This window comes from Peromyscus leucopus, chromosome X (genome assembly GCF_004664715.2).
Source record: "Peromyscus leucopus breed LL Stock chromosome X, UCI_PerLeu_2.1, whole genome shotgun sequence".
Lineage (NCBI taxonomy): Eukaryota > Metazoa > Chordata > Mammalia > Rodentia > Cricetidae > Peromyscus > Peromyscus leucopus.
Genome location: NC_051083.1, coordinates 11,604,727 through 11,624,042, shown reverse-complemented (window position 1 = coordinate 11,624,042; position 19,316 = coordinate 11,604,727). Strand labels below are relative to the sequence as shown.

The window sequence follows — 19,316 nt, the reverse complement described above, 5'->3', positions numbered from 1 at the left end:
CTGTCTCAAAACAAAACACACTGAACCAAACCAAACAAAACTAACAAAAAACTAAGCAACTTAACCAGACATTATTCTGGGAAGTTCAACTGCTATGTGATCAAGATGAAACTAAACATTACCTAAATGTAATGTCCTCATGATACAGGTGTGAGAACTGAAAGCACATTTCAAAATGTTTGACTAGAAAATTGTAGCAGCACCAATTGCAATACCCAGTGAGCTTTTCTTGTGCTAATTTGTGAATTCTGAAGGCCCCTGGCTTGGAAGTGTGCAGTGACCTTGCTTCAGGAAGGCTTCTGGCCACTCTTGGTCAGGAAGGAACTAGTCTTGACATTTTCTTCTGTTGCTCTTATTTGGTTCTGAATTTTTGGGAGGCGTGATCTTGAACTGTAGCCCTGGCTGGCCTCGTACCTGCAGGGTTCTGCTGTCTCTGCCTCTTTTGTGCTGGATTATAGGGATGCCCCCTCCTGTAGCTCTAGAGAGTCATTCATTCTCTGCCCACCCTGAACAAAGACTTAACTTCTGGATAGTGTTTGCAATGGAAATGTTAACCTTTAGAATAATGATGTGAACAATCCAGTGACAGGTCTGATAGCTATGATTTGGCCACCATCTGCTTCACACACAGCCTCTTACACCCCTTTACAACCATGGGACCCCTTCACTTCACAGTTGAGGCAATGAAAGAGGGCAAGAGGTTGACAATATGAAATAGTCAAGTAAGGGTGATTGAAAAATATTACAGATTTGAACTCCTTATACTAGACAACAGATAGTTCATTGACTGGGTTTTAAAAGTGTTAAGAAGCCAATGATGTAGACAATGATTGGCGGAAACATGGTTGTATCAGAGAAAATTATCAAACAATTAAAGCTTATGTTTTAAAAGAATCATTCATCTAGATAATGTTTCTGACATATTGTTGGAAAAATCAGGTTACAAACACCATGGATAACCCCCACTAGGAGGGGATTACAACAAACACTCATGGTACTCATTATTTGGAAAACGAGCTTGAAATTACCTTATTTTCTTCATTGATCTTATTTTGGATTTTACAGATTTCCCATAGTACAGTAATTTATATAATTAGAAAAATATGCATATTACAATGATAAGAACATGATAGGATAAAAAGAACTCAGACTGATCCATTGCTTACGTGGAATAGGATACGCAAACCGGTCTGGGTGCTTTGTGATGAGGGTGTTTTTTATGTGTCTTCTCCCGACACCATGTGCACCTATGCAGTTTTTGAAAAGAATGGAAAAATTAACAACTAGTAATAATATTGGTAAAATATTTTGGAGGTGAGAATCAGCAAGCCACTGACACACTAAACTTACCTAACAAGACTAGTGTTTTCCTTTTGAATGCTGGCAGTTTGACTACTTCTTCATATGTGACAAGGTCTAATTGATCAAACACTAAAATGCAAAGATTTAGAAGAAAGGTAAGTTTATGGAATGGACATCTCATGTAGGTAAATTATAATTTTATTGGAAAAACTAAGTTACAGTAACACCATGAATCCTGCTTATGAAATGTAGCTTACATATGATTTAATTCATAGTGCCATTATGGGAGAAAGTTCCCTTTTTAAGCCCATGAAAATGCACTTGAGAACCAAAGAAATGATGAGTCCATGCATGCATGAAAGGCCAATTCTAAAGGCTACCTCATTTGTTTTTCATGCAATATTCCAACACATCATTTGGATTCACTCAGAACCACATGCTGTTCATATTTTCACATATTAAAAAGAAAAAGTCTTTGGGCAGCAACCAACACAACTAGAGCATGGGTGCAAGTGAAGCTCAGTGAGTGAGGGCCAGCACTTCCAGAGATGGCTGAGAAATGCATGGTCACCCAGTTTTTATCTAATGTTACTGCTTTTATTACTTCTTAAGAATTGATGAAGGCGGCATGTTCAAAGCCAGGTTCTGGAAGGACTTATAAGCTTTTAATTGAAGATTTCACAGATTTTCCTGTAACTCAGGTCTTGGGAAGGCATGGGTTTTAAGCAGGGAAACATGCATTCCTGGCCCAGAAACCATGTCAGCCATTAATTATATGGGAAGCTATGTGATAAATCAGCATGGACAGGATGGAAAGAATCATGGAGAGTCTGAGCTTAGAAACCTTTGAGAAAGGGCAGTTCTTTAATTATTATAGACAGAGAAATACCTTAAAAATATGTTTTACAAATGTGCTTCTCAACAACACTATGATGAGAACAATTTCAAGCAATAGGGGAAGTTATCACAGTGAATGATCATTGCTATTGAAAGGGTCTGATTCTCACACATTTGAAAATTCTCATGAGAAGGCTGAAGTCAGAGATCTGTGTTTCCTGTAAACTACCCACCCATGGTCATACCCAACTAATATCAAGTACACAGTGAAGTTTCCTCTTAAAATATTGAGTTCTCCCAGGATTTCAGAGGGGGTGAATAATTTGGTGAAGTGGACCCCATGGTTGAATCATGCAGAGAGCTCCTGCTCCCTGAAATAATATGGCCAAATTATCTTGAGAATCAGCTCAGTCCTTAACATTTGTGATCTGCACAGTAGCAAAGAACCTTATGATGCAAAATAAGATACCATGGAATGCAATAGATCACAAATACATAAATGAATGAAAAGCATCGTTCTCAAAATATATAGAGAAAGAAATACAATATATCAAAATAAAGGTTAGTGCATATTAATGGGTCTTTGTGCATTTGCTTTCTTTTGAAAACTTGATTCTACAAAAGTTGAGTAAAAAAATCTTTAGACCATATTCTCTAGCAATAGCTTATACTGGAGAAATGTTTGCAGAATGGTATGGTCACAGAATTAAAATGAACACGAGACTCCCCGTGGGAGAGCTAGCTTGCTGTGCTACAGTGGTAATGGAGTGATGAGAACTGCAGAAATAAAAGCAGGGTGCTTATGGCATTGCGTTCTGTACCTATTGCCTTGAATAATATTTCCATCAAGGGAAAGTATGCTTATGGGAAGAAGTGCATTGGCAAATTGATGTGTTTTATGCTATACAAACCAAGTGCTTCATGAAAGAGCAAGATGATTTTTCTGAAAAGTTTTCGGAAAGGTAGACACATCCCTCTCCCTCTATAGAGCCCTAACTTGAGTCTTGATTATTTATGCCTTTGTCGTTTTCTAAAAGTACACGAGTTAGGGATTAACAATTAACATACCACAAACAAATGAACAGATAGGTTAAACATTAGAATCTTAGCCATGAATGAGTAGCATGAAGAGGTTACTCTGGTCTAAATTAAATTGCCATGGACTCATAGGGTTGCAAAGCAAAGCAAAACAGGATATTTGAAAACAAGAGATACAAGGGATATTAGAAGAACACTTAAAGACTGAACTTCGAAAGGGTTGAAATTGCTTGCTGATTAAAGAAAAAGGACTTAAAAATGAAATCATCAAAAACACAGAGGCATAGTCATTCAACAGGTTACTTACATGCACAGAGGCCATTGGGAGTGAGACAGCATGAAAAATGTACAGGGGTCATTGAAATATGACTTTTCATATATTAGTAAAATAAAAGTATAATAGGCACAAAATAAACTTTATCATGCACTATTTTAAACACAAGGTAAATAAACCACATTAAGAAACAAACTCATTTTTAATACAAATTCAATCATACCCTTATATAAAAGCCAGTGGATTTTATGTGCTATAGCATGTGTATAGAAATTTTATGTGGGAATGATAAGAAACTCTTTTTAGAGAGAATAAATGTACAGGCCTTTCACTTTTCACTTTGTGCATTTCTGTACCATCTGCAATTTCTAGCTATGTGTGACTATTAGCTTGTTGTTATTATATTTTGTGATTCTGGGGATCAAACTCAGAGCCTGGCCTTGCACATGCTAATAAAATACCCTATCACCAAGCCACACTTCCAGCCCTACTTTTATTATTAAAAAAAGCCAATGTCAGTGAGGTTATAGGCCACTTTTCTTCAGGATAGTTTAAAAAAGCTAATTACTAGTTTGTAGTACTAAGCATAATTTAAACACAACTATGAACGCTATTCCAGAAATCCTCTTAAGTGCATATGTACCCACATAAGCAGTATTTTCAGGACAATAAATACCACTGTTCTGAAGTCTCACATTAAAAAAAAATGAATACAGACTTTCTAATTTGTAAAAAAGTTTAAATCAGTAACTTGAATTAAAAGTGACTTTTTAAAAAAATGTGCATTGGTGTTTTGCCAACATATAAGTCTGTGTGAGGGTGTCCGATCTTGTAGTTACAGACATTTGTGCCATGTGGGTGCTGGGAATTGAACTCCGGTCCTCTGAAAGAACAGTCAGCTCTTAACCACTGTCATCTCTCCAGCCCCCTAAAAGTGACTTCTTGAAGTCTTGGCTTAGGAAGCTCAGTGCATCTAGAGCACAGTTCTAGCAGGATGGTAATGCTGTTTGCATCAGATGCATATGGCCAAAAGGTCTCACGAGTTTGCAGAAACGTATTTGGTGTAAATACTACACATACCACAATCCAATTCATTCCCAAGAATCCAGAAATATTTCCTGGCATACTTTGTTTATATTTCTCTGATTTCCTGGTAAGCTACTTAACATTTCAGGCACTTAAGCAACTATTTGAAAAAAAAAAAAAAAGCAAGCTATTAACACTGAATCTTTGCTTCTGTATTTCAAGTAGCTTCAAATACCGAAAAACAACCAACCAACCAAACAAACAAAACAACAAACAACCCCCCAATCCGACTCCAGTTAAGAATGAATTCCAACTCGTGGCACTGGTTCAGAGAGGATACTGTATGTATGTAGTGGCCACACAGCTAATGTGGTTGAATGAAGAGAACCAGTCAAAACAGCAGGGGTTTATGGGTATGGGGGGGGGTACTAGGGAATGAAATGTTCATCCAAAAGGGATATCAGCAACCCATAGACCCTAATAAAGGAAGTGACTTAGTAAGGCTGCATTCACTATTTTGCCAAGAGATAAAACCCAAAGTTTTATGTTATATAACCTGATTTTCAAATGTGGTATCATAAAATTATTTAAATATTGTGTATGAATGAAATTTATTTATGCCACTGTATTATGTAAGATGTAGGCTGCACAGTTTGAGCAGAATTCTGCTTTAACTAGACATGTGGATTTTCCTGGTGACAGAAATAATAGATTTTAATGTTATTATTGCCATTCTTGGTGCTGTTGACAAAGTCTATCTTTATTCTACTTGAAGATACAAATAATTTCCAACTTTGATGATAAAATTTAGAGCTTGTCATCAATGTATGACGAATTTTCAAAGGCTTTGGACAGGTAACAAAATCCATCACCTTATTTTGAATTACTGTACAACATAGGAAGAACAGAGTGTGCTGTATTTTATGGCCAGTTTCTGAAAGAAATCCTTGAGAAGTACAGTTTGATTTGTGGGCATCTGGCTAGTTGTTGGTATCAAAGAATACACTATTTCCATGTTTTCACAGCACCTGCCTTACCTAGATGGAGGCCAATAGTATTTTACGTAACTCTTTATATGGGCAATACAGTAATTTAGGAGGCAACCTCATCCTAGCCAAAGCAGACAGCTGTCTCCAGACAGCCTCATCTCCTGCAGTGCTAAGCAAAGGGTTCTGGACCTTAGGAGAAACAAGATGGAAACGTTCGTTGATAAAGTAGAGGAACCCTGGAGAGATGGTGACAGGAATACTAGGCTTAGTTAGGCAAGTATATTGCAGACAGGTCAGGATAAAAGCTGGTCACCTCCTCCTAAAAGAGAAATTAACGAGAACTCATGACTCTGCAGGGGAAGGAACCCTGATGGCAATATTCTGACTAGAGACTCACAGCTAAGCAGAAACACAGAGGTTTAGAAAGAAACTTAGGTGGCTATGCAAGGACCTTCCTTCCAAGCTGCTCAGGCAGATAAACATGGGCAGGTAGGACAATCCCTCAAGCATGACTAGGACTGCTCAGCTGCCTAGAAGAGGCCAATGGTTAGGAGACTACTAAGGGCAACAAAAAGTGGTGGCCCTCTGTTCCCTGTGTAGCTAAGGTTACTTTTCCTCAATCTGAGTTTATGAGAACTTTGGCACATGGTTTGGGATAGGGGATGTCAGGCCAAAGGATGGAGAAGAAAACAATTGTATCCCATTGTCTAAATCAAGGATTCAACCTGGACAGGCAGTGTTTCTCAGAGTGCTACAGCCCAAGACATGGAGCACTGAAAGATTACTCAGATTTCCCACAAGGGTACCTGTTGCCAGACTGAGTGATGAATCCACAATTAAGGACTGCCTTGACCGGCTAACCTGGTTGCCTGGTTTGAAGGCATCAGTGAGCTCTACGCGAGCAAGTCATGTACTTTCTCTGGGTGGGCTAATGATCCTGTCTCAGGCCATCGATTCGGTTGATAGCCACATTTGCAGGAATAGTGGACACTGCTTACTGGGAATCCAAATGGGCATGATGGAAGAAGTACACCGATGCCCCAGTGCTCAAGAAAAGAAAACACGAGCCACAGAAAAGGAGAACCACTGTCAGATTGGATGCTGCTTCTCCAGCAAAATTCTTCAACAAATGATTTGACTAAGTCTTTGTCAACAGTTGGAGAAGTCGCGTTTTCTGATCAATTCACTTAATTATCCTCATAGAATATTGGCAAATTGAATACTGATGTCTACATGCCTCCAGTTAGTAGAGCATAAAACTAATGACGTATTAGCAGACTTGCCCAGCTATTTCTTTGCTTTCCTAGGTTGAAATTCATTTGAGTGTCATCAGTATTTGTGTGTCATTTCACACTATACAAATGACAAGGTGAGCTAGATAATTGCCTCTTTCATTTTGATGCTGGGGCTGGAACCCAGGGCCTTTCACATGCTAGTCAAGCATGTTACTACTGAGCTCCATCCCCAGCTGATTAATTTTTTTTGTATTTAACTAATGTGATTTCAATTTAACTAATTTCCTTGTGAGCTGGCTCGATCGTGTTAGACTGATGGAAGTGGAGAGGAGGTAACTAAGGAGACAACAAGAAGTGCTGATGTCTCCGGAAGAGCTACCTTCTGTTCATGCTGTGCACTTTTTCAGACAGTGCTACTTGGACATAGTGGTTGCTAGAGTCTGTTTAGATACTCTGCATAAAGGGAAACTACTGCCTTTATGAAAGCAACACAAAAGCCATTGTGAGGCTACTGCACTGTGGAAGTCCATGAGAAAAATGATTCTTTGAATTGGGAATAGGACTGCACACAGTGTAACTGATGGGAAGGGAAAGAGCCCTCATCTAATTGAGCCATTTCAACTCAACCCACGCGGGCATTCACATCCATTCTGTATACAGCATTTCACAAATGCTTACATTTAATTTCTGATTGAGAAATAAGAATTCAGAAGTCATAAATAATTTTCCTGGTGAATGTTGATGCGTGCTAGAACAAAGAAAGCTGCATTCCAGATTTCTCAGAAGTACACCGAATTGTGTAGGAATGAGTGCAGTCATTTGACTTTTTTGACCATATGGTTGATACTTTGGAGTTATTTCTGAAAATTTGGGAACTAATCTACTGCCAACCTTTAATTTCTCAGGAACAGTCCATTATAAAAGGAGTCACATTGAGAAGTCATTGAAATTTAATATACTACCACATATTTTCTTTCAGCTTAAATGACATCCTGTGAGTCTTCTGGGAATTCAAGTGCAATAACAGATCATACTTTCTTGGTATGCATTTTGGTTTTTAACATAACAGTGAACCCTGTGATTCAATTGAACCCCAGCTTCCACACAGACAAAGGGAAGGGAAGGTAATGAGGGCCTAGGTAATATCCTTGTGTTTTTTAAAGAACTCCATTTTTTTTTTTTTTTTTGGTTTTTCGAGACAGGGTTTCTCTGTGTAGCTTTGCGCTTTCTGGAGCTCACTTGTAGCCAGCTGGCCTCGAACTCACAGAGATCCGCCTGGCTCTGCCTCCCGAGTGCTGGGATTAAAGGCGTGCGCCACCAATGCCCGGCAAAAGAACTCCATTAAAGTACAATGAGGGCAGGCAATAGTCACAGAAACTGACTATCTCAAGTTAGCATCCATGTCACCTGTGCCGTTCAAAGCAGCTACAGGACCCACTGTAGCATAGTCCTTCTGTGCACCTTTGTCCTTAAGATCCAAGAGCCAGAGGAACTGGGAGGGAGGCCAATCTCAGCCAGAGAGGAGAGAACTCTAGGGACTCAACACACCCCTAGCACTTGCTTCTCAATGTTGACTTCCTCTCATCATAGAGGATACTTCCTCCAAACAGCACCTTCGTCCTATAAAGTAGAGCTCTGCCAAGAAACTGGTAGGAGGCAGGGGTTCTTAAGGCATCTGCAAGTTGGTCAAGGTCTCATAGGATACAATGTTCTGGAACAAGAACTCTGAAGACCAAACGTAAATGCTGTATTTGCTTAGGTCTTGGAGCTGTTTGACTCGGCCTCAGAAACAGACATGCTTTTCCTACCTGCGTTGTGCTTTGCCAAATATTTATCTTTGTACTGCTTCTTTTTCTTGCCAAACCAAGTACAGCTGGCCTGCTGCTCTTGTTTGGTCTTCTCCATGGCAATGCAAGCGACTCGCCTAGTACACAAAGAAAGGACGATAGAAAGAAAAAAAAGAATCCGACAAAGTTAATGCCTCGTTTTATGCTGAGAAGAAAACAAGTCATTTGAAAGCTACATAAATAGCAATAATATCCTCCTCAGTCCTTGAAATCACTGGCATAAAGGCTATTCTTTGGCTTTCATGACAAATTTCCTAGAAATGCTTTAAAACTACAGGCTCATGTTAAAATCGCTTTGTGTTCCTTGAGCCCACATTAACTGATAATAAGGGTCAGAAGTTTCACCATGTGCTTATGAGATTCAGGATCAAGGCAGGCCTGTTGAGTGCTTAGTACTTAGTGTTAGGCATGTTTCTAGGAATTTTCCATGTATCAGCTCAGGTAATCTTTCTGACACATTGCATAGAAATTCTGAAAGTTTATAGTTTTGTCTTTCATATTTCATTATATTAGAAATGATTTTTGCTTATCATGTGAAGTAGGCGTCTAGTCTCTTTTGTTTCCTTTGTGGATACTCAACTGTCCTAGCAGGATATACTGAAAAAAGTAAGATCATTCCTCACTGCTGTGCAATGCTATTTGTTACATAGCAAGTACCTATTTTGGTATGGGAGTTCTTTAGGATATTGTCTCTTTAGTTGGTCTATCTGAGCATCTCTGAATTACTATACCTTTGTGGCTTTTGGTATTTGATTGAGTAAGATCTTGGTCCTTGTTCAAGATATCCTGGCTATCCCTGAACTTGTGCATTTCCAGGCAAACTTTAAAGATAATTTATGTATGCATGAATGTATGTATGTATGAATGAGTTGGGTGTTTGGTGTCCTCCTTGTCACTCTCCACCTAGTCCTTTGAGGCAGAGTCTCTCCCTGAATCTGGTGCTCATGTTTTATCAGCTAGGCTGGAAATCAGCAAGTCTTAGTGTTCCTCCTATCTTTACTTTCCTAGGAGCTAGGGTTACACCTGGCTTGCTATGTGGGTCCTGAGATCTGAACTCTGGGAATCATGACTGCATAGCTAGTCCTCTTAATTACTCATGGAGTCATCTCTTTAACCTCTCCATGTAAACTTTCAAGTTAGTGTGTCAATTTCAAAACTTGGAATTTTGATTGAGATTGCACTGGTACAATTAATGCAGGAGGGATAGACACCTTGAGTTTTATAGTCCATGAATACAATGTTTGTTCCGTCTTCTTTTTTATTATTTTTTTGTTTTTGTTTTTTCCAGAGAAGGTTTCTCTGTGTAGTTTTGGTGCCTGTTCTGGATCTCACTCTGTAGACCAGGCTGGCCTCGAACTCACAGAGATCCACCTGGCTCTGCCTCCCGAGTGCTGGGATTAAAGGCATGCACCACCACTGCCTGGCTTGTCTGTCTTCTTTAATGCCTTAGTAAATTTTATTTTATTTTGTTTGAGACAGGTTCTCGTGTATCTCAGGTGGCCTCAGAGTCTTTGAAGGATAATTTTGAACTCCTGATGCTCTTGTCTGCACCTCCAAGTGCTGGGATTGCAAATATGCACCACCATGCCATTTTTTTCTTGTTCTTAAAATCAAGGCACCAAAGTCACTATGAAAATGAGGCTGGCTTTGAATTGATCCTCTTGCCTCCTCCTTCCCAAATTCTGGGATTACAAGCATGAACCACTGTTCCTGGTTCAAAACTCCCTCTAAGGCCTTGGGCAGGCTAGGCAAGCATTCTACCACTATCCAGTCTTGTTTTAATAAGTTAAAACCAGTTATTAATCCTGTGGTTTCAGGAGAGTCTAACCTTTTTTTATCCATTTTGAAAGAAGGTTTCTGTAACCCAGGCTGACCTGGACCTCACTATGTAGATTAGGTTAGCCTTGAACTCCTGGAAATTTTTCTTTTTACCTCACAATAGCTAAATAGGGATTCAGATGGGTACCAGAATACCTGACTGACTGAATTGTTTTTTACAATGTGAGGAAGGGTTCCTGACAGATTCACCATCTTTGTTAAGCCTTAGGTCTTACTCTTGGTTCTCTGGCATAATAGCAAATGCCTTCCTTCTTGGTAAGATGAGCACTTGGTACTCTAAGATTTGCTTATGGCTCTGATGAAAGGGTCTCATAGAAGAACTGGCTGCTGAGTTCCCTGGTGCCCTTTGAGCTATTCAGTGATTTCAAGCTCATTAAAACATAACAAAACAAAACAAAACAAAAAAACAAAACAAAAACAAAAACCCTTTCACTGTCTGCAGCTTTTTTTTTTTTCCCTTCGAAGCAAGAAGATTGATCTGAAGAGCCTAGACCTCAGCATAGCCAAGAAGCGAACCATCTTTTTCCACTGTGGTTCTCCAGATTCCTGCAGAGGACTAAGAGCTCATGATTTATTTATATAGCTGCTCTAAGTAGGAGGAAGCCTGGAATCTACATAATTATTGTTTTTCTTTCCTTAAAATTTGTTTCCAATACATTCTCCTGTATCCCAGGATGTCCTCAAACTCTATGTAACTAAAGATGACTTCGAGCTTCTGATCATCCCATTTAAGCCTCCCAAGTGCTGGATTACAGGCCTGCACCACCACATCTGGTTTACTCGGTGCTGAGAATCAAACCCAGGGCTTCACCACGTGAGCTACTACATTCCCAGCCCACACATGATTATTCTGAATAAATGCTCATAATATATGGCAGCTCTCGAGAAGACATTTTATGACATGTATCATTCACAGCAGCAGCAGCAAGAAGACTTAGAAATTACTTTCCTCCTGCTTATGCTAAACTGTCTGCAGACAATCAGACTTAAAGACAAGCCAGACAGCAGGCTGCTGCTTCTGTGTGGGCCCACATCTCTCCATGTGTAACATGATAGCCCCTGATGTCCTCACCCACGCCAACATTCGAAATTTAAGAATAGTTTTGGGAAACATGAGATAGGTGAAAGAGGCAATTAAGCCAAAAGATTAACCAAGAAAACTCTTAAATAGTGAGAAAGACCGGTGAGAAAGCAGAAATAGTTTTGATTACTTCTAAGTTCAAGTATTTTTTTTTGGGGGGGTACAGGTTAGGGGGTGGCAGAATTCCAGTTTTTGGCAGGTTATGTTTTGTTACACAAAACAAAACCCAGACATTAAATTATCTTTTTTGGTACTAGATTTCTGGTAGATATTGGCCAAAGAATTAAGAGGGTAAGATTATGGACAGTTAATAGATGACACTCATTCTCTCGTCTCTTAGCTAAAAGCAGGGTCTAAATGCCTGTCTGACTCCAGCCTGTTTCACAACTTGAGCCTTCTAACAGAAGAGGTCATCTTCTCCCCCTGCTCTGTCTCTTGTTCTGTGGATGGAATCCAGGGCATGCCAGGCAAGCATCGACTGCCGAGCTAGAAAAGCCACTCTTAAAACCTAGAAAAACCATTCTTAAAGAATGGCAAGGCAAAGAACAAAGCTTCTGATTGTCCTTTCTCCCAACAGTGGAACAGGTTAAATCCCTGAGTGACACTGAGTCATGGTACTTGGAGATTTTTTCCTGGTGTTGTGAGATGGTCATGAAAGAAAGAAAGGGACAAGAGGAGGGACATCTGGAAGAAAATGCCATTCTAAAAAGATTTGAACAGTTTGTAGGAGTTGAGGGCTCTGCCCAAATGATCTGAGGCTAGTCCCTCGCTTTTTTTTTTTTTTTTTTTTTTTAAGATTTTTTTTTATGTATACATTATGACAGAAAGGACAATTATTATAGATGTTTGAGACATGTGTCTGAATTGAATCAGGATCTGAGAGCAGCAGTCTCTAACCTGACATCTCCAGCCCTCGCTTGTCTTTAGACCCTTCTTTCCTTACACATGCGCAGATCTAACTGGAACCACTATCCAACTACAAGCTGGGGACTGAGAATTCTTCGACAACTGAGTTTTGGATCTGATCTCTGGTCTTTGACAATTGGATTTTGTATAGTTAGCAAAGCAAAAGATTTACCAAGCAGTTTTTATAATACAAAATATGAAATTGAGAACTGGAAGGGAGGGCAATGTTTCATCATAAAACAACAAAAACCATACCATTCCTGAAGTTCAGGAGAAGGAATGAGACCTGCAGTTCCATTTTTGGAGTTTTCCAGTTTACCCTGCCACCAGTTGTGGTCATCCTTACTAATAATCTGAATGATGTCACCAACTCGGAATCGGATGCCAGCCTCTTTGCAGGGAATGAGGTCATCCTTGGCTGGATCATATTCGAATTGTGCTCTTACATAGATCTATAAAACAGGAGTTTGTAAGAAAGGAGGCCACAGTGATGTGAAGGAAAACAGTGAGCACTGATCTAATAACCACACATCAACATTTACAACATGAATAGGACATCAGATGGTGAAAGCTGAAACGATGTATGGAAATAGGACACAAGAAACAGGGTGCCACATCTAATGATCACAGCTTCAACTTTGCTGTTTCTATTTAGAAGGAACACTTAAAATACTTGTTGAATAAATTCTACTTTTAGTGATAGGATACATGTAGAATTATAGAGCAGTATGCTCACCAATTTTAAAACTTGCTATGGCTATGGTGATGGTATGGATGTGTTGTCACAACCATGAGGCAGCCTTTAAGGCAGGGAGGCTAACACTCAGGGTAGGTTTTGATCTTAAAGTAGCAAGAAGTCTGGGTTGGTGTCTTGCTGTTGGATGCTTTCATAACAACTGGCAGTGTCTATGCACTGCAGACAAAGCTATATGTATCTCAAACAATATTAACAAGTTCAAAATACAGCTTTATTTCTTAGAGGAATTCTGGCTTTATATTCGTGTTTTACTCTTCTGGAAAAATAAAGATGAATCTGAACCCTTGCTTTACCAATGTAACACTTGAAATCAGTACAGAACATCAAAGCATGCATGGTTTAAGGCCCTGAGCTTTATGGTATGTGAATTTAGGAGACATAATAGCAGACGGGGTATAATACAGCAGCGTTTTATGAATGACTGGAATTCTAAGTGCTCTAAAATAAGGTACTATATCCAAGGTTGCCTAAGTTATACAGTCCTGAGACTAAACTGTAGGCATATTCTACCAATATTAATTTATACAGTTCTTAACTTAAAATCAGGTTTACGTTTTTTAGCATTACATTTCAGGAAAAAATCCCCACAATTCTATCTCTTGATATTAAGTTTGAATAGTCACATTTAGGTCACTCTAAAACCAACCTGAAGGGCTTTGGAACTACTGTATGATATTTCTATTTTAGCAATCTAGCCCTTCAAATGAACACGTTTGTACCTAAACCCCCCACTTTAGAAGGTGCCTGCCGATGCTACACAGCACTTATCATTTCTAAACTAGCACAGGCATGTCGGGATGAAGGCCAGGCACTGATGCTCTTTGTCATCAGACATAGATTTTAGACATACACAGGCAAATACCAATTTAATTTTTAGTTAGCTTCCAATTTTAGAAAAGTCCCTTAAAATGTTCATTAGGGCATGACTTCGAGTTATATTTAGAATTCTATGAATTCTTATCCACCAGAGGCAGGTGAGACTCTCTGAGGCCAAACTCCTTACTGGCAGCAAAAAATGATCAGGTTGAACTTACAATAACCATCATAGCTACAGAGGTGTGAGGAGGAAAAAAATCTCTCTAGAGAATTAGTCATGTATAATGTGTTAAAATGAAATGGTACAAGCTTTCAATGCTCAAATGTTATGGTCCAAAATGCAGACATTATGGGATGGAAAGGGTTAATAAAGGATCGACTATTAGCTCAGTTTAGAGAAGTTTCTATAGAGGATATCTATTCACCTGTCGTCCTTTTGGTTGGGTGGTTGACGGCAAGTCCTGTAGAATAAAGCCAACCCAGGAGAAAAAATTTTCATTTACTTGTCAAGAGTACAAAGTAATTTGTGTGTTTCTGTTACAACAGGGTTAAAAATGAACTAGATTTAAGTTGTAAAGAGATCATATACATTATTACATTTCTCAGAAGTGTTGAGTTATAAAAAAAAAAAAAAATCAAACCCAGGCCATTTAGCAGCAAGCTGAAGAAAGCAGGTAAGTTGAAGCAGAGAGAAAATGTGTTCTTAAGAAACAACTCAGCATCTTCAACACAAAAGCCACTGCGGTTCAAACAGCCTATTACAAAACCCCTGAGGAGCGCAAAAGAACGGTTGTCCTTTCAACTTCAGCACTGCAACCGTTCCGACTTGGAAAATTTTAACAGCTCCATGGCTCTTTACCATCTTAAAAGCGTTACATGTCAACGTTCAAAAGGCATTCTTTGGGAGCCTAGATTCACATTGGAAACACCGTTATGAACAATTTTCTCGCACAATTTTTCTTACTTAGATACTTGGGATATAATTCCATTAGAGATGATCTTTGAATGATTTATGATTTTATTTGATAAAAAAGTTGATATATATTCTTAAAGGGCAACACTGCTGCATTCTTAGAGCTCTTCTAATTGCAGCTGACTGACAGGCAGCAGCAGCAGCAGCAGCAACTTAGAGATTTGGCTATTCCAAAAAATGGCAGACCTGCACATGTAAATGCTTCTGTTTGATTAAATAATTCTTTCTATAACCCAAAATGAGTTCTGAAGAATGGCCACTTTCCAAATTCCAGTCAAGTCCGTACTTTGTGTTAAAGATGTGATAGCAGCGTGGCTTGAGTGCAGTTTGAAGCCAGCTCCTTTGCTGTTCAGATCCAGGCAAGGCTTATATTCACAAAAGTATGTGCACGTACCACAATAACAAGAGGGCACACCAATTCGTAAACTTAGATAGCGGAAACTAAAACATGTTGCTGATATCCCTCAGAATCGAAAACTCTAAAGCCCAAGAACACCCAAATACTTCTTCTGCAAAATCCTTTATGTTTCTGTATCATTTTTTTTTTAAATGAAAAAAAATGCTTCAAGGAATTGAAACCCAATTCTATTTCTACCCTTTGAGCAGTCACACATACTGGTGGGGAGGCAGAGAGGTATTTCAGAGCAACTACAGAGGTCTTGCACTACGTTTCTTCAAGTGGAACTGGTTTTCAAGGGGAAGGAAATGTTGAGAAGGGTTTCCAGAGTAAACTGCCCTGCTGCTGCAGTAGACAATCTTGCCACCGAACACATGTAACTGAACACTCATGGCAGGTGAGCACCAACAGAATTGTCACACTTGGCTGTGTGGAGCTAGAGTTCTTACCGAAACAGAATTGTTAGTGCTGCTATGACCATTAGCAGGGGACTGTCTGGAAGTGGAGGGGGAATCTCTCTGCAATAAGACACAAGGTTCATTAACACAGAACACCAGCACAGAAACAGATATTTACATCAACAGTTACCACCACAGTCTGACAACCATTTCCTTTTTGGTTAATGCTATAAAAGGTGCCGTACTGACTTACTTGCATGATTTCACAGAAGTATGAAAAAACTTTTTTGTAGTTTGAAGATTCCCATATTATAAGTGAGGATGGTGCTGTCATTCATTAATGATTTCTCTGGTATCCCAAATTCTACAATCTTTGTTTTTTTTTTTTTATTGGGACCTCAGGAGAGGGATATTAAAACCCTATCAAATACCTCATGATGATAAATATTATAATACTATTGTGCTAAAGATCTCAACTGCCTAGTTTTATATTAAAGAATAGGTAAAGAATGGGGTTGAGAAGCAGGCAATGGTTTTTAGGTACCTCACTGCCAAGAACTACCAAATGACTCCACAGAGAGCAAATGAACCTAAGAGAAAGAATTCACATGTAATCAACCACCTTAGACCTTTCTGGAAGAAATATTACTAATGGGAGTTAAAGAGAAAGCTGTACCAGAGAGCAACTCTCTTCCTTTGTATCACTTTCACAGACCGAGTAAAATAGTAACTCTGAACAACAATGTTCTCCTTCTGGCCAAACTCCCAGGAGCCACAGCACTGTCCCTAGAGCCACACTCCCAGATCTCTCTGCTCTTCAACCCACTCAGCATCCTTCGCAGGTCCCATTCCTTAGTGTCCAAGTCAACTTTAATGAAAAGAGCTAAGAGAAGAAAATAAGTGCTTTAAATATTTAATTTTTAGAGTTCTTTATGAACTTCTGTTCAAAAGACATATTTTTTCTAGAATATTGAAAGAAAGAAAACTTCTGGAATTTGTTAGCCTGAAATAGAATGAGATCCTTTAGAGGACCATTCTCAAACATTAATGAGTGGCTCGATCTCTGTTTGTCACCCTTGGGGAGTCAAGTCAGTAGGGGAGGGTATGAGGAAAGTATGAGCCTTCATTTGAGAAGCCTTGCCATAGCTAGGAAGAGGCCAAGCCCAGGTGGGTTAAAAAAAATCCAACAACAACAACAGCGGTGCGTTTAAATGTTGGAAGTGAACAGAATAAGGGAAGGGAATCATTACTTTTTCCTAATATTCAAAGATATAGAATTTATATGTATAATACTTGTGTCTTCTTCAAACTAGTTCAACCACTTGAAAAAAAAGAAACTTGTATTAATAACTAACAATATCTTCTGGTTAGCACCGCCCCTCAATCTAATCTATTTATTCAAGTTCTTTAACACACAAGAAATGGTGTGAGGAATATCTATGGTTTTAGAGTATTTAAATTATCTATACAAAAATGTATGCATGCTATTTTCTCCTTCCCCGAAAGGTTCATACTTTAAGGAACCAAATTTAATGCTCCGAATCTTGAAGCTGCAGAAGTTCTGCAAAGTTTTGAAATATAATTCCATAGGAAGCCACCAAGAGGAGCTCAAGACCCAACAAAATAGACACTTTAATTGTCACTGGCTCACTTGACAAAAGCACAGATTCTTATACACATGTTGAATAGGCTTAGATGAAAAATATGAACCCTCTAATTGTTTTCTTGTGAAATTTGTAGCATCATTAGAGACTTGAAAAGTAATTTCTATTTCAAATTTTCTTAAGCATAAATCTAGTAAGTTAGCTACCAGCTCTTAAAAATTACCTTTAGAAAATGTACACTTCACATCTACTTATTTGCAGTGATAGGATTTAAACCTAGGGCCTCATACATGCTAGGTGAGCTTGTACTTCATAATAACATACTTGGAAGATCCACAGGAAAAATTTTAAAATAAGCTTCAATAAATAAAACTTGAGCTGAATACGCTGTAACCAAAGATTCATATTGTTATGATAATTTGTATCTCCCAATATAGAAAGAATAGATTTTTGACTATAACGAACAACATAAAACCAAAAAAATATAAATTGGAAGATCTCTAATTGCAAGAAGATAAATATGTTTTAAGAAATGTTGGGGCTGTTATTCTACAAAAGGTATTTGTTTACGAGTCATTTAACATTTCAAAGATGAAGACTTTTACAAAAGGTTGCAAAAGCCCACATCCCTGTAGTGAAGCCAGTTACCAAATCCTCAGGGTCTTAATGCTCATCTTGAGACCTGCCAGTCATTTGAACACCAATATCTCAACAGAAGTTGATCACTTCTCAGATTCTTGGAAAGAAGAACTACCTGTGAGATTTCTTAACAAGGGAAGTGAATGGACTTCCTGGATATACTGCTGTACTTTTTGCCTCAGGGATTTCATTGTTTTTTCTTTATCAAACTTGATGTTATTGTAGCATTTCTATATTTGGCTTAGATTTGGCTGTAGAAAGGTTGAAGATATCTGCATAGAAGTGGGGCTGAGGAGGTGGGTGGGACCTCCTCTGTTCCGTTATCTTCGTTGTAAAATTGGTGTGCAGTGATCTAACAGCACAGGCAGAAACAATTTCCCAGAAAGCAAAAACATTCAGCCATCAGCAGACAGTTAGTTAAGAACTCAGAGAAGATGGGTGAGGCTTGTTAGAGTTATTACCTCACAGGATGAAGACTGAGTGCGGTAGCTTGGCACAATCTTGAAGGTAATACTCCCCCGCATTTCCCTCTGGGGGAAAAAAAGAGAAGAGTTCTCATGCAAACACATATTGCACACAAAAACACAGAAGAAACCATTCAAAACACGTGGGTGCAATTAGTACGCACCACCTGACAGCACACAGCCCTACAACAAAACCTCACTAGAGTGCAGGAACCACTCAGGTTACTGGTAGAAGTTTCTGGGAAAGGTCCAGTGAAGTCAAGGCTGACTAGCCTACACCTAGCAGTGACTAACCGTATACATCTCTGATGGCTATCTTTTCGAATACAAAAGAGTCGAAATGGCATACCTTACAAGAATGACTATACATTGAACTGAACAAGAGACTAAGTAATTACATAAAAATCTTATTTAATATGCTACTTTCTGATGCTATCTCCATAAAATTGCTTTTGTACTTTATTAATTTTGGCGTTCTTTTTTATTACAGCAAGCCTTGGATGCTTACTTCATGCCTAATAGGCATTCATTACATGGGGAGCTGCTGCACTGTAGCAGAAAGAAGGACCCAAGGCATAAACCAAATGTTTCCCTCTGTTTGCTACAACAAAGAACACAGATGGGGGTCTGTCAATGGATGTCAATGCTTTTAATTCAAGGCCTAATCTCAGTACAGATTTTTTTTTTTTTTTTTTTTTTTTTTTAGTATAGTCAATAATGGCCTGGCCTACAGTGACTTTCCTCCCCTTTGTGCTATAGAGAGATACACTACAGCTGGCCATGACTCAGCTAAACAGGAAAGAGGTTTCTGATATTGCTTAGATCAGGAGCCTTTTGAGGTCAGTGAGAAACTAGTTCACATGAGTTCACATATCGGGAAGGCTTTTCTGTAAA

At 38.8% G+C, this 19,316-nt stretch overlaps 1 protein-coding gene across 12 annotated transcripts in view; it reads right to left on the bottom strand.

Moving 5' to 3' along the window:
- Cask (calcium/calmodulin dependent serine protein kinase) overlaps positions 1-19,316 on the bottom strand; it is a 341,951-nt gene that overhangs the window by 17,257 nt on the left and 305,378 nt on the right. For 4 of the 12 annotated variants that reach the window (XM_028875900.2, XM_028875903.2, XM_028875902.2 and 1 more), the window contains 7 exons: positions 18,420-18,488; positions 15,767-15,835; positions 14,373-14,408; positions 12,630-12,826; positions 8,510-8,625; positions 1,351-1,431; positions 1,167-1,247 (listed from right to left, as the gene is read on the bottom strand). In XM_028875900.2, coding sequence (XP_028731733.1) covers positions 1,167-1,247; positions 1,351-1,431; positions 8,510-8,625; positions 12,630-12,826; positions 14,373-14,408; positions 15,767-15,835; positions 18,420-18,488 — 649 coding nt within the window. The remainder of the gene's footprint in view (positions 1-1,166; positions 1,248-1,350; positions 1,432-8,509; positions 8,626-12,629; positions 12,827-14,372; positions 14,409-15,766; positions 15,836-18,419; positions 18,489-19,316) is intronic. The other 8 variants (XM_028875901.2, XM_028875904.2, XM_028875911.2 and 5 more) reach the window with 5 other exon arrangements.